The 21,165-nt window shown below is 38.8% G+C and overlaps 3 protein-coding genes across 8 annotated transcripts in view; 2 read left to right on the forward strand and 1 right to left on the reverse strand.

Annotated features, from left to right (window-relative positions):
* Nucleotides 1-1,692: 1,692 nt before the first annotated feature.
* si:ch1073-126c3.2 (uncharacterized protein LOC555816 homolog) lies at nucleotides 1,693-4,390 on the forward strand. Of its 3 annotated transcripts, none has more exons than XM_044213767.1 (6): nucleotides 1,693-1,836; nucleotides 1,966-2,042; nucleotides 2,202-2,328; nucleotides 3,411-3,523; nucleotides 3,653-3,767; nucleotides 4,032-4,390. In XM_044213767.1, the coding sequence occupies exons 1-6, from the start codon at nucleotides 1,794-1,796 to the stop codon at nucleotides 4,205-4,207; spliced, it is 651 nt and encodes a 216-aa protein (XP_044069702.1). In that variant the 5' UTR covers nucleotides 1,693-1,793; the 3' UTR covers nucleotides 4,208-4,390. The 3 variants fall into 3 exon arrangements, with proteins under 3 accessions (XP_044069702.1, XP_044069703.1, XP_044069705.1); XM_044213768.1 differs by having other exon boundaries at nucleotides 1,699-1,836; nucleotides 2,202-2,307; XM_044213770.1 differs by having other exon boundaries at nucleotides 1,765-1,836; nucleotides 1,984-2,042; nucleotides 2,202-2,307.
* Nucleotides 4,171-19,993, reverse strand: ccdc172 (coiled-coil domain containing 172). 4 transcript variants are annotated; one of them, XM_044213765.1, is made up of 9 exons: nucleotides 19,309-19,993; nucleotides 18,858-18,966; nucleotides 18,571-18,656; nucleotides 16,777-16,893; nucleotides 15,570-15,735; nucleotides 13,976-14,077; nucleotides 12,799-12,901; nucleotides 7,012-7,099; nucleotides 4,171-6,744 (listed from the first exon to the last, which is right to left on the reverse strand). In XM_044213765.1, the coding sequence occupies exons 2-9, from the start codon at nucleotides 18,934-18,936 to the stop codon at nucleotides 6,709-6,711; spliced, it is 777 nt and encodes a 258-aa protein (XP_044069700.1). In that variant the 5' UTR covers nucleotides 18,937-18,966; nucleotides 19,309-19,993; the 3' UTR covers nucleotides 4,171-6,708. The 4 variants fall into 4 exon arrangements, 3 of the variants coding, with proteins under 3 accessions (XP_044069700.1, XP_044069699.1, XP_044069701.1); XM_044213764.1 differs by lacking the exon at nucleotides 19,309-19,993 and adding an exon at nucleotides 19,116-19,133; XR_006379846.1 differs by lacking the exon at nucleotides 19,309-19,993 and having other exon boundaries at nucleotides 6,726-6,744; nucleotides 7,012-7,128; nucleotides 18,858-18,998.
* gfra1a (gdnf family receptor alpha 1a) overlaps nucleotides 19,071-21,165 on the forward strand; it is a 104,231-nt gene continuing 102,136 nt past the window's right edge. The window contains exon 1 of the mRNA XM_044213762.1: nucleotides 19,071-19,207. The gene's annotated coding sequence lies outside the window, so the exon portion shown is untranslated. The remainder of the gene's footprint in view (nucleotides 19,208-21,165) is intronic.

Raw genomic sequence — 21,165 nt, forward strand, 5'->3', positions numbered from 1 at the left:
ATGTGAATCATTTGACAACAGAGTAGCCATTTTCCACGGCTGGCTAATTCAGCACAATGCCTGTGAGGGAGGTAGACAAGGAGCGCCGCCGGGGAGAATGTCACGAGTATTTGGGAAAGGTTAGACAGAAAGGAGAGCGTGTTGCGATCACACACGCCATTCATCATTACTTTTATACCACACAGTCACAAAGGGCTTCTGTGGGTGTGTGTCTGGCTCTGTATTGATGTGCACTGTGTGCATGTATTAAGGTAGATTGGCCCACTGTTTTAATGTTTTTCTGTGTGACTAGTGTGTGTGTGCATGTGTATATAGAAACTGTCAAGTGACATTTTAAAAAAATCAGACTTCACACAGCTCCCTCTGGAGCCACAAAAGGCTTTATACATCTTTTCAGTGGAGTTCCCCTTTAACCACAGCGGTGTAAGATCAGTAAAACCGTTTTGAAACGGCAAAGAAAGTGTACAGTGAGCAATCACAGAGGGAGCTAACAGGCTGGGACAAACTGACGAAGAACGTCAGGGAACGGCAGGGAGTCAAGTTTCCAGTAGGAAGACAAAACCGTGTGGTCACTGGTGACATTTTCAAGCAGCAGTTACAATTACTCACACTGCTATATCTGAGTATGTGCGGCCTTGTATTTTTCTATTTTAAGTCAGAGGTACTCACACCCTGACTTTATGCATCAAATGTATTATATGCATAACCCTTTCACACTTCACTAGCTGTTGCTTTTCCCAAATTTTACAAAGGCTGATGCAAATAAACAGCAAGCTTCCACAACAACTCTGCCATCTAGTCCTACGTGCCGAACGTAGAATAGATTTAAGCTTTGATTTATTATTTCATTTAGTTTTTTTAAATCAACTGTGAATTTTCTATGCTGTATGGATTTGTGGATCATTATCATATTCAAGAAAACTTTACTTTTACTTTGATCACAAGATAAGAATTCCAGACAAAAAAGCGAAGAAGTGAAGTATGTGAAAGGGCATGTTGGTAAGAAGATAATGACAGCTCTCAAGGACCATTTTGAGAACTAATCTTTGTTCCTCAAATCAAACATAAAAAGGCAATTCTCTGTGTTAATGAGCTCAATCACTCTTCCTAAAAGCTTCAATAATTCATTTGCTCCCAGATTGTCAGACATCCATAATGAATAACATCCACAGTGAATTATTTACACAGTCATTCTTCGTGGCACAACTTACTGACTGACACTGAGTCACACAGTGTGTCTGATGGGCTGTTCTAAGTGTGTGTGTGTGTGTGTGTGTGTGTGTGTGTGTGTGTGTGTGTGTGTGTGTGTGTGTGTGTGTGTGTGTGTGTGTGTGTGTGTGGATTCATACCGACATTTGGCTCCATAATGGCCTCACAACTAAGAAGCAGTAGGGGCATCTTGCGTGAAGACAAACAGTACAAAGGCTATTTACGTCAGTTAGCGTGCACTGCCAGCTCCCCCATCAGCACAAAGCAGGGACATACATCGTGGAACAATGATTTATTATTAGAGGAAACCAGAACAACAACTTCTGGAAATATTGTCATTTGTACGTCAGTTGCAAAGCAAATAAAATGGAATTGTACACAAAACCTAGTGGCATCCACCTCTGCAGGGCCAAAGTTCACGTTACATCATAGAAGCGAGAGTTTTGAAATGTTGGACATTCAGTAGCTGCGGACCACAACATTGGCCAATTCTGTAAACTTTGTCGCCAGACTGAGTCAATAAATTCACCTGTCACAGCTTTCTGCCTTCAGTCCAGGCTCAGAAAACTTCAAATTCAGCAGCCATGTCATTAAAGGGAACACTTGCTTGGCTTTGCTCACTAGCAGGTAATCTCACGGATTTATATGTTTGTCTGAAATGGAGAAGATCAGGAGAGAGACAGAGTGCATGTATACACAAAATTGTGGAAAGATACAAATTTGGACATTATATGCAATATGTGTGTTTGCTTGCAGTCTTGTCCTTCTCTGCAGCGCAAGATGAAACTTTACTTCAGAATTGCAACTTGCAAACTCTATTGGCTGATCTCAAGGTAACTAAAAATGTTCGTCCTACCAGAAAAGCTGCTGTAACATGCCAAAAATGTAGCTCACATTGTGCTTATTGAAAAAAAACAAAATGTGATATTTATTTCTGTTTGCCACATTCTCAGAGGAACAAAACAACTGTACTATCTGATATTAACCAACAGGTGGCGGTAGAGTGTGGTGAAAACCTGTCATGGAGTGCACAGCAGGCCGCTGCACTACTGCTCTCCATGAGGAATCTGACAGATACTCTGCAGCACCAGCTGAAAAGTAGGAGGATGAGCCAGAGACGTGTGTGGTTGTGTGTGTTCTTGTTGTTTTATCTGTGTGACCAGTTTCAGTTTTAGACCTTGAGTGTGAAAACATTTGGTTCTTGTTTCTTCAAAGGGCTGTTTGAGGTGTTGGTTTTAGGATTAATGTTGGAACGAAGCTCAGATTGAGGTTAGGTAACGGTTCGGCAGGAGGCTGAAATGCTTAAAACTGAAGAGGTGGTACAGGGAATATAATTGACATACTTTTCTTAATCTTAACAGATATTTCTGTATTTGCAGTTTATATGATCTGTTAATTTCTGGCTATTTTTGAGTGAGAAATTAACATACCACAAGAAATGTCTGGAGGTAAAAAAAAATAAAAAATCAATCAATATTCACCAGGATAACCGTTTGGTTTAAATCACACTGTGCATACAAACAAATCTGCCATATTCAGTCTGGTTCCAATCAATCAGGGTTCTGATTGACTGGAACGTTTGCTGAAGTTCCTGATAACTTGAGATTAAGTGGAGATTGCAGTAAGAGTCTATCACAGCTGATACCATTTACTTGTTCAATTAAAGATTAGACTGTACTGTACTTTAGTGATCCATAAACCTTTATTGTGCACTAATGATGTAAATAAGTATGAGGAAACAATAATTAAGACTAAAGTACACTGCAATCACTACGGCGATCATTTTCAGAGAGTCAGAGTGCTCATGGAGAGCGGTAGGGTAAACCAAATTTATCACATTTGTCAAAGCACTTGAAGTCTAACTCAAGGAAACAGAAGGATTACGGTCTACTGAAGATGCTCTCATCGCTGATTAAGATGAAATGCTCTGTAATTTCTGCCGACGGACTCTTGCAGGTAGTAATTGCTGAAGTGGCTTTTCATGTAAGCCTGAAATTTACTAAATCAAGAACATGCTCCTCTCGCAGGTAGTTCCAGATTGTTTCAAACTGAATGTGGATTTCTCTGGTCTTTAACAAAAGAGTCAGTACAGTGTAGGCCCGAAGGATAAATAGATGGGCTGCAGATGACAATAGAAACAATATTTACACTCAAAATGTTACGTTTTATTTCTCATTTGTGAAATAATCATTGATTTATAGAATGTCAAGCTGCTGAGCCAAAGAAATGCCCTGAAGCCGAAGTTCCAGACAACGGAGGGTTGGCATGTGTCACAGTTGCCGACAAGCGCTACTGCAAACCTCTGTGCAATTATGTAAGTGATACATACAATTTAACATATATTAATAAAAACATGTTGTAATAAGTACGAGAAAGCTTTCTGTATAGTTCTGCGCGACAATGAAAAAAGGATGAGTAACATATTTTGAGTCTTCTTCCACAGGGTTACGATTTTGGTTTCATCAGGAGGAGTCGTTTGTATGATGAATGCAGTAAGCAGACAGGACATAAATGGGATACCCAGTACATAGGAGGAAACACGCTGGCTGTGTGCAACAGTAAGGCTGTATTTTATTAATTAACTAAGAGTTGCATCTAATAACGTTTTGCTGATTGCTAAGTTCAAAGCAGGAACCGGTTTACAAAGATCCAGCCCTCTTCAAATGTACTTTTGATTTCTTCAGTGCAGTTACGTTTTATTGCTTTTTTATGTCTTAAACTGTCTGTACAAGGAAACTCACATTATATATTTATACAGTGGGACTTTATGTAGAATGTTAAGTTGTGAAGTTGAACTTTACTTTCCTACTCTCCGTTTCTAGAAGCATCTATTCAAGTTTCAGGAGCACAGACAGCGTATTTTCCTAAGGATCAGGACTGCCTAACAACCATGAGCAGCAGCCAACTGCAGAACAGAACCATTGAAGATTTTCATACGGAGCTGAAGAATCAAGGCATACAGGGAGAGCCACAGGATGCCTGTCTTGTATGTGGATGACCAAGAGTTCGTAGAAACAAGTGTGGAAAAAGGCATCGACTATTTCATTAATGTTGTGGTGCGAAGGTGTGGTCCCTCTAAGTTGCACTGAGAAATGAAGCATTGCAAGTTAAAAACTGTTAAAAACTGCATGAAAGTTTAACTGACTTCAAGTTTCAAGAATAAAAGTATTCTTGAACCTGAGTGATTTCCTGAGTTAAGTGTCGGTACATGAAGTTTTACATTTTTCAGCCATTAGGTAAGGTCAGCAGTGCATTTTTAGCAGTGTATACTGATGTAGCCACTGGTGTCCCACTTTTTGCTGCATGCTATAGCCATGCTAGCAGCTCTGTGAGGTCCTCACACACCAAAAAAACAAAAACAAAACTGTTGGGTTGATGAGAAATATATATATATTCCTGGGTCTTTGTCACTAGGGGGGGCAAAAAATATAAAGTTTGGTCTGAGGGTGGTGCCGTTTTAGGACACTGACTTGTTTCCTTTAAAAAAAAAAGAGAGAGCCAAGATTTTGAGCTCTCCTGTAATGAATGAATTCACTGACAATATTTAGTTAAAGGCGTTAAAAGTTAAAGGAACACAATTCTTAAGTTACATGAATGCACCTTGGCTGACAAATAAAAGAGTGAATTGGGTATTACTTTCCCAAGTAACACTACATTCAAGAGCAGCCTTTTCACTATCCTGGGAATTCCCCAGGGTCCTGTCTTTGCTGGGAAATTAGGTGAACCTAAACAAGGCAAACACAACTGTATCACTTCAGCAGCCGCTGGAGTATATGTACAGGTAGCAACGGTACTCAAACAGGAACACTTTGCATTAAAGGGGGTGTTTCTCTGCAGATAAACGGCTGCATTTACATTCATAGAAAGATGGATACACCTGCAAGTGTCTGATTGCCATCTTCACTGCTTTCCTTCTGACTTCATTTTATAAATAGTCACTCATTTATGTGCTTGATGGCAAGGTCTGGACGAGAGCAGCAGTTAAAATGAGGTTAACCACTCTGCCAAATGGACTCCTGTTCTGTCTGCTCTCAGTTTTTGCTAACACATCCAGACGTGGCTCATTGAGGTCAAGGTTAAAAAGTCAAAATGAGATTGCAGGATCTCATTAGGTGGCCATTGACATTCCACATCATTCTATTAAGAATCACTGTAATCAGAGAGAAAATGACCCGTTGAATGACCCTCCGGTGTAAGCCGACAGACTGTCTAATCATCAATTACGGAAATAACTATCTGGACTGAGGGATAAACAGTGGTAAGCTGTAATGTCGCACATCTCCCATTAGGTGGCAACGGACAAAAAAAAAATATCTCTTTCTGTTTCTTGCTGGTAACTGAGTCACATTTCACCTAAATAAGTGTGAGTACTGTCTGTGCTGAAACCTTCACTTCCACACACTCTGAATCATCCCTAACGACCCTGTCCACCCTGTCCCTGGTTTGGGGCTGTTTCTCACCATTTGAGCTTGTTCCAACGAACTAAGGAGCATACAATTATATTCTTGACAATAGTGTGCCTCTACTTGACTGACCTGCACAGAGCCCGACCTCAGCCCCGTCCAACACCTTTGTGATGAACTGAATCCCTGCAGCCAAGTTCCAAAATGTAGTAGAAAGCTTTCCCAGAGCAGCATACACAGAAGCATATTAATAGCCACGGTTTTGGAATGACATGTACAGGAATGGTGTTTGGGTATTCTAATACAAGTAGTCAAGTAGTGTCAATTTCTCTGGAAAGTGAAAATTTATTTAATTGCTTTTTTTTTATTAAATTGTACAAAATTCAATGTCAGAGATTGAAAACATTTAATTCAAATTAACCGGATTAAAATGTTTTTAGCCTTCAACTATCATGCAATACTGAACAACTGTATTTTACATCTGTGTTTCTATGTCTATGCTAATTTATTATGTAAAATTCAGTTTGGACTCAATAACCCCTATTATAGCAATGTTACTCTTTGTACACTAGAGGGCAGTATTAACTAACTTTTTTGAATGCCTCCTTTATTTGCCAGCATGAAACAGTTATTCTGTTCACTTGGCATGTGCATGTGTTTAGTTGTTAGTCTTGTGCAAATAAATTAAACATAAAAAGTAGCATTTCTCATTAAAACAACTAGCTGAAGGTAGAAACAGACCGGCTTGAGAATGAAAGAGGAAAAAAGAAAACAAAAATGTTTCACTTATGAAATGTATACATTTTCATATTGTATCTCTGTGTTTTGTATCGGCTCTTCCAGTAACAGGTAAGGTACAAGTGTCAACACTAACATTTTGTTAAGCAGACGCTCTGTATACTGACTGAGGTTACTCACAGAATGGAATTTGCTCTTTTCATGTAACTTTTAAATATTAAGAACACATAAATCTCCCTCTGTTTGTTCCTTCCTGTCCTCTTTCATCTCTTTCCCTCTCGTCTATTCATCAACAAGTATGTTTTTTAACAGAAGAGACAATCAGTGAACCAATGGAACCCTCATCATTGCGCCAAACCTAATGCTGCTCACTTCCCTGGCTGCTGTCCAGCTTCTGAAAATAGAAACAAAATAAGAAAACTGAAAGAAAGCATTCAAAGAAACCACTAAAGAATGAGGATGAATATGAACGACTTTTGAACTTCCTTTTCCCATGGTAACATTTTGAAAATTAATAACAATGTACTATACCTTAGCTGTACTTGAAAGATATTATGCAAATAATCCTGTCTGATTCTTGTAGGATATGAATAACTGTGTCCTATCTAAAATTGTTTTTATTAGCCTGAATAAAAGCCTCGTTCACAACACAGCAACTTACTGACTTCAGGAACTGTATTTCCGAGCTGAGCGCCTCTCTCAGAAGCTCGAGCTCTCCTTCTTTATGCATCTCCAGCTCCTTCCTCAGCCTGGTAAACAAATGAAACCCATGTCATAACTGAAAGAGTGGTGGAAGAAAAGGAAAAAAGAAAAACTTATGAAAGAGGCAACCTGTAAAGAAAAGCTTCAGCATTTTTAGGTCTATATACTGAGTTTAAACCTATTTATGTTTTTTCTTTGTATCACTATACTTGGTGCTACTGTGTTTTATCACTGAGAAAATAAACAAAACCAAATGTACTGTACATGCAGCTAAAACCTGTTTTTCACATGATGATAGTGACATAGAACACTCATATGCACAATTTATCCCAACTCTTATAAATAACCAGATTAATATAATAGTAGTTTCTATTTAAACAGATTTCCCCAAAAGTTTCCATGACTGGTTTGATATGTTCAGATGAACGTTCAGCAACAGGAAGTCCTGAGTTCCAGTATGTTTACATGCACAAAAACCACTTCATTACTGGAAATACTCTGGATTGTTCAACTAAGACATTTCTAGTTTTACCATAACCCCAATTTCCACAGCAGGCAAAATGCACGAGTTGTTTGACAGTTGAGTTAATATCTAGAATGATTTGTTGTAAGCTACAAGCTAACAGGAAACAGGGACTTCATGGTGTTTAGTGAAAACTTGACATGTGGATCTAACCTTTGTGGTTCTCCTGCTGAATCCAAACAGCAAAAGAAACCAGACTGAAGCAACTGCTGTACCTGATACAAGTTACTGTCCAACAGTTTGAGGGGTAAGGTTTCAAAATGAGTTTTTGATACAACACTGTGTATGAAAAATGACACAGCTGAAGAGGGAAGGGTACAGAGCAGCATTATTAGGGCGCGGACCAGCCCCGTGACAGAAATGTTTTAACTTTTAATCAGCACTGGGACGAGGTGCCACTTCGCAGACTCTGCATGCACAGCGATCAGGTCGCTATGTGCTCTGGTGAAGGGGTGCAGTTTATCAAACAACCAAAACAGGCAGCGCTCATTTTCAGGTTGTGGTAGGCGACTAGTGGGGCCTGCTTTGGTTGTTTGATAAATGAATGACGTGCACCCCTTCACCAGAGCACACTGGGAACTGATCGAACTCTGTGTATCCAAGAACCCTTAAATCGGACTAAATTATGTAATCAGACAGACTTTCTTGTAGATCAGTCATGGAAAATGAGAAGCTTGGGGGGCTATGCCTGTCCAAATGAGCTTTGTGCCCCCCCAAAAATTCCTTTTCCAAATTCATTATATTATAATAAACATTAAATATGGTAATCATGTATTGATAAATAATTAAAACTGTTAATTTGCAAACAAATAAAATAATGGCCAAGCCGGCATCAGGTAGGCTCACCCCCGAGACTAAATCAGGCCTAGAGAATGAATGAAGAGAGGGAGCGCCTGTAACGAGAAAGTCGAGAATCAGAGAAATAAAACGTTATTTTCTGATTGTTTCACAGCGGTTACTTTCTAAAGCACAAATAAACACACAATAAAACGCCCCCCTTTGCAAAATCAAATTTCACGGTGCTGCATGACTGGCTATACAAAACATGTCACCATCATCACTGACCGTTGACGAGTTTCACTTTCAATGAAGCTAGCTAGCGCTTAACAAAACGGATTATGGACATAGGGAAATGGCTCAAAACCCCATTTGCACCAGAATCTACTCCAGGATCCTTTGAACTCAGAACCACCATCGGTTTCCAAATCACAGACCACTTCCCCAAGCGCGATCGACTGTTTCTTCTCTCCCTGCTACACAGAAAGATAGCCCGGCTAAAGTTAGCGCCGACTCCACCGCAGCATCTTCCTCAGCTAGCACCATCAATGGCTACTAGCACACACAGTAGTAGCAGCTCAAGCTCAACATTTGGACCGGAGCCTCCACCACCAACTACTTCACCTGAGGATCTCTGTTGGGAAAAGCCAAATCAGGTGAAACGGGACAACTTATCATTTTGTTTATTGGTTGTGTGATAGGCTACACTGGCGTATGTCTGTGTTATAATCTGAAATGATAGAATACATGTATACGCACTGACTGTGACTTTTGTTGTGAGTTTTTGTTTCTGTTGTATACAGTATATCAGACAATGGCATGCAAAAAGAAGATAGGACGGTTCCAAAACACAGATAGAAGAAAGCAGATACATACACTTTATGGCAACACCACAGAAGAGATTGCTGTCCCTTTGTTAGAGAAAAAAACATCAATTTCTTCTGTCTTTAAAAGCAGAAGTAAATATTTCACACTATAATTTCATAAACATACATACAATTGTATTACTCAGTTCAGTTTGCCTCTGGAAAAAGCATTGGACTCAGGTCCATGGTACTTGATGCCTTGGCTGTTAAGGCAGGTGTTTGAAGGTTCTATACTGAGCCACACATGAATCTGAGACAAGCTACCTCTGTTTTTCTTTTATTGGAAGTTAATGAAACAATGAAGAAACAGAGCTAAAATTGCATTTTCAGTCTGAAAACCAACAGTGGTGTTTTAAACTTGACACTTCTCTGCAGAACTTCAAATCAGATTTTTAAGTCGACCATACTGTTTTTCAAACAGTAGAACAATGTTTCCAACAGCGACAGTCAGGATGGCATTTTGGATATCGGTGGTTTCTGCAGTTTAATATTATATTTCTGCAGTGCAATGACATCTTTAAATGAACCTTCACAAATAATGTAGCGGTAATATATCAATGAAGAAAATCCCACACATCAAAAAATATATACAACTCCTAAATCACCAATCCCAAGCACACTGACTGAATATTTCAGGTATCTTTCTATTGTGTGACAGTGAACGATCTACACCAGCAGAGCCTGTTTTGCACACTGAACACTTTTTAAATGACTGTAGCACTCATTCAAATTGACATGCATTCAATTTCCAACAATCAATAAGCGGAGAGTTAAATATGCGTTTTAAAGAGACGCTGCAGTGGCTGAAGACAGGATTGATGGTTTCAGTTCAGAATGGATGACATAAGAATGACTGAGAGGAGGCCTCTCTCTTCCAAAGCCACATCCTCAGCACTTACTGAGGCTAAAAAGCCCAGGGGTAATGAAGGACCTAGTATGTTTAATGAGGCTGATGGATGAACAGGACATGCTACCCACATGCATGATTTAATGCAATGCTGGGAGAGGGAGGGGAAGTAAAGGACAGAGAAAAATAAATGAGGATGAGCAAAACAAAGTGAAGGCAAGGATTATGGCATGTACCTATTTTGTACCTTGTCCTAATAACAGGCATGGTGAGAACACCTTTAATTAAATCCTGGAACAAATGTGATTTGAAAAGAGTTACAATAAATAAATACATGTTAAAAATTTGATTTAAAAACTGAAAGTGTAAACATCATCCTCTAGATAGGTTAGGGGATTTGTTAATCACTTCACATCCATAGTATTGTAGAGAAGACATTATCCAAAGTAGTGGCATCAGCAATAACAATGGCCCTTGCTTCCTGGAACACCATTGATCTCCAGTCTTTAATTAAATAAAGGAAGTCTCTTTGTGGAGACAACGTGGTCCAGCGCTCTCCTACCAGTCATGTTTCAGTCGAGGAAGTCCTCTATTCATATTCTACAAGTAGTTCATATTCTACTGTGACGAGCGGACACTTGTCTGAGATGTCTGCACAAGTGCTTGCTGTTGTTTCCTATTTGTGACCATTGTTCCATGTTTGGATGCTTGAATCTAAGGAGATAAGGAATATGTGAGTGTTCACCCATACAGGTTTAGTTCTTAGTGTTTTAGTGTCAGCTTTGCGACAGACTTGATGATTGACCAAATTCTCATAACATTTTCTTTTTCACAGACACCGATGGGTGATAATTTAAGGAAAATCTGAATAAATTAGTGGACATGCATAACTAATACAGGTGCTTCCATATATTGTAGGGCACGAGGGGTCACTGAAAGGTTTGGTAAATATGAAAATTATGTGAATCATGCTATGCTATGCTATATATGCTAAGGCTTTCACAGTCAACAGATCTCAACCCAGTTAAGACACTTTTGGAGATTTTTCATTAAAACACCAAACGAGGGGATATCTTTTGGAAGAATGGTGTTCATCCCACCAGCAGAGCTCCAGAGACTATGTCAGAGAATCTATGTCAAGAAACACTGAATTTCATCATTTACATGGTAATGCTATGCAAAACAGAAAGGCCCTGATAAATCCCAAAAATGTATGCCGTGCATACCCTCACAGCTACGCAGAGGCTGACAGTATCATTTGCACAAGAAAACTCCAAATAAAACCTCACAAGAAAAAAACGAGGAAGGTAAAACAGTAACATGAACAATATGCCCCAGTAATTGCCACAACTAAAGAGGAAACACATAATGAGGCAGCTGTATCTGATTCGTATAGATACAGCTGAAGTATATAGTTAATTTCACAGTTTAAATCGGGAACAGGGGAACCTGAATAAAAGTTCCCTGCGAGCTCAAACTCAGAGGTGTTAACTATTACATTTTCACACTTTCAGTGTGCATCAGTGTTTTCTCTGAAGCTCCAAAATAAGTAAGCTAACTACTACTATCCATCTAAGACTGACTTGTTTGTTGGTGGGTGATCTCTATGTATTATTTATTTTCTGCAAATTCATTTTGTGACACAAACGCACACACGCACAGCTGCCTCTTACCAATGTTAATACAAATATTTTTGCATATTTAATTCAATACATACACAGTACTACTGTACTATATATATCTTATTAAATATTGTACATATCTCAACTCCGTTAAAAGGTATGGATGTTCGGGTTGCTCCATATGCTTAGTTTACATATAAAAAGTTAGATTTTTCTAGTCAGAACACGATGTATGATTCCACTAAAACCAAACTATTTATTTGTTGGTAAGTCGCTGGATAAGCTTTCAGTGTAAATGCTTAACTCTCCGCCCCTCTTTCATTTTCCCTTACAAACCTCCCTGCATCAATCACATTAGCCTCAGTTTCTTTTTTTCCCCACTTGTTGACTAAATGAAATACACTGCAGATCAAAGCCTTAATTAAGCCAAACGGTCTTAATGCTCTGTTATTTACACTTCTAGATTTGGAGTCCAGCCAGCAGGATACAGAGAGAGAAACACAGACGGGAGCTGGGCTTACTGGTCTATTCAGCACTTGTCACAGTATGATTCAGTTCTCCTCTTCGTAAATAACACCTCTATTTAATGGGCCTGCAGAATGCTGCGTTGTGTTGTTAACAGTGTGATTCTTGTCCTTTTCTAAGTGCACTTAGCATCACAGGAGTGACTGAGGCTATTACTGCTACTACTGAGATTCATTTATTAATATATAAGTTATACTATAGAAAACCACAGAGCCCTGGTGATTGTACTTTTGTACACCAAGCTGACAGCCCTCACAAGACAGAAAATGCTCAACTAAACATCACAGCTGCTCAGCAAGGAATATTTAAAATATCAGGACGCTCTAAGGAAGCCTCTGCGAAATAACGTGTTCTATTAGCTGCTAAAGAGCTTACTGCTGTTTACAATTTGTTTTGTTCTCTTTTGCTCCTTTGTGTTTTATTTGCATATATTTCCCTGCAGCATTTACGGTTTACTCTTTTGTGTCTCATAAGGATTATATTCTGTGACATAATGTAATTGCAAGTAAATCAGGTACTGTATACTGTGTCTGTGTGTCCAAATATACAAACCTCCCTCAGCATCCCGACAGTTGATGACACTCACCTCAGACAGGTGCTGTCAGTGAGAGGTTTCTGACTGACAAGCAGGCTCTCCGCTCTCAGAGATTCTGTCATTGCTTCAGCCTCATTGAACTGCCGATCCAGGTCTGTTGTCAAGAGTAATAAATCAAACACAAAGTGACTTTCCTCAAATAAGACAGACACACAGTGTAGGTGCATTTTTAAGACTTTTTCTGAGGTGGCTGAGACAATGGGACAAAGTTTGGATTATACTGTACCCCCACCACCATAACCTTTGGATGTGCTTACTGTTAGGCACTTGACCTCTCCCACTCCAAAGGAGATGCTCTGTGACTGACCGTTAGAGCTGGGTTCAGACCGACATTTGCTCAGTCATTCCAGACGACTGCTTTAGCACAGTGGGAGACCAGAGACAGGGGGCCAAACATCTCAGGGCCAGTTGACAAAAAAGTTCAATACGCATTCATTTTTTCTGCAACACAATGTGACGTCATTCAGCAACGCACTGCAGGATGCTGGGCTGGTCAATCATATAGGTGCAAGCGCACGTTCCTAGAAGAATACTTTGTAACATGTATACAGTGTATTCTGCTTTTTACCTCACAATCATCAAGACAGAGGATATACAAATTGCTGCTGTGATAACTTTCCACAGTTATCAAACTGGACTTCCTGGATAGTTTTTCATATTCAAACCAGTAGCAACACATCCAGAACAATGCAGTCGGGAGGGGGGGGGGTGTTGTTGCTAACACAGTGCTATTTTCGTTCCCAACACGCCTAAACCTGGATTGGTACTGGATAGCTTCCAGCTGAAAATGCATACTACATGTGTGAGTAAAGCCCCTTGGATTAAAAGAACATTTTTCACACCATCATTGAACTGCTTTCCAACCCTGGTCATGAAGCCAGAAACTAACATTATGTTCAACATCTGGGCTCAAGATATTGTGCCTTAGCAGCATGGATGAATTCTCTTCTTCTCTGTCTTTTATTTCTGTCAAACAAACGGTGTAAAAAATAAGCTGGAAAACTGATGGTCTGCTATTGGCAGTGTGAAGGAAACAACAAAGGGGTTTGTAAAGTTGCAGAAAAAGAAAACTATCACCTGTCAGTTGGTGGTGTGAAAAGTGTAGCAGCTTTACATGTGCTCTTTCAGGACCACATTATCTAACATAAAATGAACTTTTGTTATTCACCTTTCTGGATATTATCCAGGTCCTGGAGTTTGAGCTGGAGCGCTCTCTTCTCCTCCTGCATGGCGCTCATGTGACTGCTGCTGCGGTTCATCAGCTCCATCTCTGATTGTAGAGGGACAAAAGATGAATCCTACTTTGGCCTCAAGAATGAGCAAAAATCACCAGGAGGGCTGAACTTTATATTGAATATATACTGCTAAACCAAAAGAAAACTTTTATATTTTCAAGGGAATGCAATGTGGGCATTTTTGAAATTCACTTTAACTGTACAAACAATCAGAAAATTGCTGTTCCCTTGAGACCAGATATAATACATAATGTGAAGACATTGCTCCTCATTGGTTATGGGAGCTACAGTATACCCTCAATCTTGTGAAACTAATGAAAACAGTTCAAACCACATCAAAGTATAATTTGTCATTAAAAGTTGCTGGACTTACGATATATTGCACTTCTATAAACCATTGCCACTGCAATTTCTGTACAAATAATTACTACACAATATTTGTTGATTAAACATAATGATTAAATTAAATACACACTATGCATTGCTTTCCTACCCTTGTCTTAAAAACTGAAAAACTCTTGCGTGAGACACGTTCTCAAACCTCTAACTTTTTGATATTTTACTTTTATTGCTAATTATTTTACCACACACATGAATGGTGGTATGTGCACAACAAGAGTCTCATTAGTGCTGCAGAGGCCAGGCGTGTTAGAGTGTGAGCTGCACAGAATTTAAATATCATCATGAAATGGGGGACTTTACACCTAACTCTATAGGCTGGTTTGTGAGGACACAAAGCAAACCAAGTCCTGGACTAAACTGGCTGTTATATAGAAAATGTAACTATTCAGTTTAATCCATGACTAGGTTTAAACTGTGTGTGAGTTCAGTCAGTCAGTTTGTTCTTTCAGTCTTTCTTTCTCTTTGTATATTTCTGTACACATTATGATAGAGAAATAGAGATTAGCTGGATAGATTTAGACGGTACCTGGTACACTGTAAGGGAAACATCTGAGCCCATACAGCTGCATACAACATGATCACGATCAACTCAGTATTTACTATTTGACTTCATGCCAGACTTGAGTGTATTTTTAGGATTTGTTTTAGCCTACCTAGAGTCCAGATGGACAGATTTTCAAACATGGAAGAAAGTTGTTTTTAGAAATTTTCCATTGTGATAAAGTGTTTTCTTTCCAAAACCTATTCCAAAACCAGCACCTCTTAGTCTGTGATCCATACAAAATCCTTGCATACAGTACAACTATTCATTTAATTCAATACAGTAATTAATTAATTTAATCTTATATCAATTTTACTTTCATTCTCCACCCACCATCTATAAATTCAGATTCTTCCTGAAATCATGCTGACTACTTCTTCACTGTGTCAGCGATACGCTGTCGACATGTCAGGGACCACGACCATCATTATAATCCATCTACTTATTACCACTTATTCATCTACTTATACTGTATAATATACCAAAAATCAAATGATAATTTTGGAATGAGCAGTCAGGGCCACATCTGCATTATATAACCTCTGTCTACTGTGAAAACAGTACAATTAACAGCCTTTTATGACCTTTGTATAATGATTCCACCTCCCTCTCCAGGTCCAGGATCTCAGTGTGTGTTTGGCTCTCGAACACTATCTCTCTGTTCCCTCGAAGACTGAAGTCACTGTTGAATCTTGAGATCTCTTGAAGGAAGTTTTCCTCTTCTTCTTTAGACTCCCTCTTTATCTTGGCCTGGTATGAAAAGACGGATCATGGGAAATGCTCCCAACAATAATACAAATACAGTTGCTTGTGATGCTACAACGACCTATACTTTTGCTACTATTAGTGATGTTAATTACAGTATACACGTTTGATGAAATCTTTATCTTGAAGTCAAGAGCTTACAGTATCATTTCACTTTTGTGCAATATTTTACACTTTTACTATGTTACACTTGTGTTCTTTTCCGCCTCCCTCCCTGTGAGCTCACTGTGCATTTTCATGCGGTTGTGTTTCAAAAACATACCCAGAGACATAGGGTGAGTTGCCATGGACTGTGTTCATACTTTTACAACAACATGTGTATCTGGGATCAGCTAAAGAATACTTTTTGACAGCTTTGACAGCCCTTTCAAGAAATGCGGTAACTATTCTCACTTCAGTGGGCCAAGAGCTGAAACAGTTAGTTGAATATTAGTTGGATGGCAGAAAATGTATTGTCAATTGTTCTGATAAGTGATTAATTGTACAAGAAAAAAAAAATACTAAACATTCACTGGTTCGTGCTTTTTAAGTGTGAGCATTTGATGTTCTTTTCAATTTTATATCACTGTAAATTGAATACATTTGGGGTTTGGACCGTTGGTCAGACAAAACAAGTAATATGAAAACGTCACCTTGGGCTCTGGGAAATTGTAACGGGCAATTTTCACTATTTTGGCATTTTATAGACTTAATGATTAATTGCTTATTCAAAAAAGTAATAGACATATTAATTGGTTATTAAAAAAAGATCTGTTAGTTGCGGCCCGTGTTGCAGGTTTACATGCTTGTACACACGATTTGTTTATGATGGACACGACAAAATAGGTTTGAATCATTTCAAAAGCTCAGTATTAAATATAGCACAGCTGGCACACAATGTTTGATTGATCAGAGAGCTTATAATCCAAACAGGGCTGCGAGTCAAATTGTATACATCTACATAGTTTAGACTATAAAAGCTAACCAGGTATTCATATTACACATAACCAATATGAGATGTAAATATTGATTCAGGCTTCAACCCACAAGATGTTCCCTGAGGTGGCTCTTCTGGCAGAGCAGCTCCTCAATTTGCTTCAACATCTGGTCTTCACATTTCTTCATCAGATCATGCTGCAGCCTCATCGCAGACAACTGCTGAGCCTGGAGCACAAATAAATGAGCGGGCAGTTAAGACCCACAATCTGACAGACAGATGTACTGAGAGGGATACCTTACATGTGAGAGACATGTTAGTGATTCCACAGGAGGAGAAATAAGATGAAATGAAAGATCTAGGATGGGCAGCTGGCAAAATCATCATGTGCCGTATACTGTATAAGATAGACAAGTTGAACAAAAATGACTTGTTTCTTTTAAAAACGCGGGTGTCTAGGTTTCGTATACACAACGTATCTGTATATCATTCACTTTCAGACTTTTCTTGTTTAGTTCCCGTTGTGTATTCATCCTGTATGATTATAGGGTACACCCCAAAAAAATTATGTAGGAAGGTAAATTCATGGAGGATACTGTTTAAAGATACTTCAGCCATGACTTTAAGTACAATTCTCAGCCTGTTATTCGAGCTGTCAAGCAGGAAGTGAGTTTATTGTTTCTTATATGGCAGCGGAGGAGGACGGTGCATTTTCAGTGAGCACAATCAGCTTCCAAGTTTTCTAAACAATGTAATTATCTTAAGACAGCTCTCATAAACTGTAAGATGTTACATCATGAGAGCTGTAAACACTGTGCTGTAAACACACCCTGCATATCTGTATGATGTAAACGGTCTCAATACTCTATTCTAAGGGGTCAGAAAAGGTATCCATGCCGTGTGTTCTCAGGCAGACATGGTGTTGTATGCAGCAACCTTTCTAATTAGACCTAGTAACTTGCTCTTCTGATCAGATGTCAACTTTCACGAGCACAGGAAGAAGTTAGCAATATTTCTGAGAGGTCAATGCGCCTGCCTTTGACATCATATCTCACCCATGCTAAAAGGTTTCACTAATGTTATCCAGTGGAAATTAGCCATTGATTTTACAGTGGCACTTGCAATTTACACTGTTGGTGAAATGAATGGGAGAGATTAAGTGTTTTAAATCATAAAGCAGATCAGCTGATCGATATGCCAATATGCACTTCTTTACCTCATGTGTCAGTGCCTTTTTTTAAATCTCTTTCTCTTTACATTTTACAATAAAGTAAACTTTATACATCTACAATATAAAAAGTAACAACAAATGTGTCAGATTTATAAAGGTATCCTATTGGATGAACAGTAAAAATTATATACTTCCCTCCTGACACCACAGACAAAATAGTAAAACATTAACCAATACTTCATACAGTATGCTGTGACTGTTCCTTGTGCTAGAATCACAGATGAACACTTACTGTATCTAGATGCACAGTTCAAAGTCAAAGTACATGATATGCCACCATGCAAATGAGTACCAGGCTGTGCAAATATCAGGCTGTTCTATAAATCACCAGTCCTATCAAACAGGCAACAGTCACATTCACCACTTATTTACACTCGCTTGCTCTGAAATGTTTTGAAATTGGTGAAAACCTACCAGAACCCCCCCCATTAACTGATTAAAAACATCAAAGTATATTATAAACCTATTCAAAACTTCAAAGTGCTCTACAGTGTATTGTAGGGCATCATTTTGTGTCAGACAACTAATAATTTTGGTAGTAAGTTCAATCGCAGCCTGCCCAAAAGACATTTGTGAAGACACACTTCACACACTGTATCATGGTTGCTCCTCTAGCTAAAATAACAACACATACATAAAAAAATAAAAAAATCACACTGTAATGTTGCCTCACCTTTTTATCAAGTTCCTCCTTGGTCTTTTCATACTTTTCAGTGGCGCTCTTGATCTTGTCATTGCATCTGATGATGGCTACTTTGACTGAAATGAACCAAAAAAAAAAACACATAAGTTAATGTAAACTAAAATGTGGGTGGACAAAGAGGGACCGGTATCTTAACTGTTTACATTGCTAACCTGGATAGGTAGCATCATAACCAATGTAACTAGTCTTCCAATGTTAGCTAATAGCTATATTTTATTATTTTATATATTGAAATGTCAGTAGGCAAGCAAGCATACCTTCTTTGAATTTGTGTGTCTGTTCAGTTATTTGTTGTTCAGTTAGAAGGATTTGTTGAAAGAGTGAGTCCAAACTCATTTTAAGTCAATAACTGGTGCAATAAATAACCTAGAATCAAAGGAATGTAATGTTAGTTAACTAACACCTACCGTTAGTTAATCCTAACTAACTTAGTTACTCGGTAAACTAGCAGCTTAATAAGTAACCTAGAATCAAAGGAATAACGTTAGATCCTACTGTATATACATTTAACTAACCCTAGTTAGTCCCCTGTAACTAAATTAGCTTAGTTACTAAGTAAACTAGCTAAGTTTTGCCTGTGACGCAGCTTTCGAGACTGGCCGCCCCGGTTGGTTTATTCTTTTTATACATTACAAATAAGACTAATATCGCTGATAAAACATGCACCACAGTATTTTATTTTGTACTGTTACTATTTTGAGTCGAAACCTTAACAGGCGCAGTTTCGTAAAACAGGTTTAAAAAAACAAGAACTGCAGAAAAGGCTTGTCAACGCAGCTAGCTAAAAACAATGTCTTGGATGTGGCTAACACTTGGTACGTTAGTTTTAGTTTCACATTGGATGCAGTTGTCCGGTAGGACAAGCAGTGTTAGCTAACTGCGGCCACCTAACAATACAGTAAGTTGCACTGTCATTGATCAGTTCCCATTCACTTGAGTGTTGGCCGTAATGAAGTGCTGTATCGGCACAGTAATCCTCTGAGACCTGCTGCGTACATTTATCACACAATTCCTGACTTTGACCAGTTTTCTCGTTTCGCCACTGGGACAGAAAAAAAAAAAAAGCTTCTGATCCGGTGCCATGAAGCACATTACAGTGTGAAACGTTAAATGACCCGAGGACTACATCATTCTGACATTCATTTGCAAAATTAATATCACATATTGATTGAGACTTTTCATAAATCACCAGACTGGGCCTTTCCGCTGACTGGCAAGGCTCCCTTTGGAGACTTCAAAACAGCCAAGTCATCAAATTGTAAGCAGACAATTAGCCCAGATAGTAGCCGGAGCCTGTCGTTCATTTTTTACCCACTTTTATATTTATTTATACCCGTCTTTTTTCCAGTCACCTTCTCTGTAAAAATAATAAATAGCTGTGGACATTGGCCTGTGGCATATATATTTAACAAAAGTGAAAGTAATTTTGAAAAGTGACTGTTACTCGCAGGAGTGATTCATCGTACCTACCTAATCATGGCTTCCTTGTCAAAAAGGGATCATTCACTGACGTTCATGTAAGGTATTTCATCCCATCTGCTCTCTCTCTCTCTCTCTCTCTCTCTCTCTCTCTCTCTCTCTGTCTGTCTGTCTGTGCGCGTGTGTGAGGGTTGATTTACTGCGGGTGGATGCCAGCATCCTTTATTGATTCGGCCCAGTATTTAATGCAGAGAGAGGCTCATTGACATAGTCTGGTCCCATGTATGTGCCAAGTGGATTAGCCTCTGAATAGACCTTATAGGCAATCGATGAGCTATAGGAAGAGTTACAAGTCGCATGATGCATCGTCCCTATTATTATAATCATGCTCTGCTTGTTAGATTTCTAGTCGTTTGACAATGCATTGATCAAACAGAGATGTTTGTGAATCCCAACATAAGATAACGAGTGTGAAACATGTCGTTTGAAAGTTTCATAAATGGTTTCATATCATTTAACGGTGGCCTTTTCTTTAATACCACCAACAGATGGCGACAGTCACACAGTGTCCACTCTCCTCTGTGTGGACTGTGTCATCATCAAATACCTAACAGCCTACTCTCTTCAAAGTTGGCAGCTACTGTTGCATAACACTTTTTTTTTTGTCATTTGCAAATGGGATTAACATTAGGCCTATAGCAAACACACATGCTTGAAATATCATGAAGATCGGCTGAATGTGTCCATTCATTCTGTCACTCAAGTGGCACTCCAGTTTAGAAGGGGGTCCGGATCTAACAAAATGCCATGTAAGCTACTCCACAAGTTACTATAATTAAACAGAAAAATGCTCCTGAGTCACGCTCTTTGCCCTCTCCCTGTCAGCACAGTTACACTGAAATGTAAAACCAGCCCACACACATCAAGAGCTGATAGTGGTGGTTTCATTTCATAACATCTTGAATGCAACCACATGCCCTCTGTGGTTATATAGCACGGCCTACGTGCATTTTAATGGACTGGAAAAGTGATTATAACTTTTTTTTTTTTTTTGTTTGTTTTTACTTTTGTGACTAGGCTATATGAGCTGGAAAGTGTATTAAAAGTAAACACCATTAAAACAAGACTATAATTATCCTAAAGAGA

Source organism: Siniperca chuatsi, linkage group LG11 (genome assembly GCF_020085105.1).
Source record: "Siniperca chuatsi isolate FFG_IHB_CAS linkage group LG11, ASM2008510v1, whole genome shotgun sequence".
NCBI lineage: Eukaryota > Metazoa > Chordata > Actinopteri > Centrarchiformes > Sinipercidae > Siniperca > Siniperca chuatsi.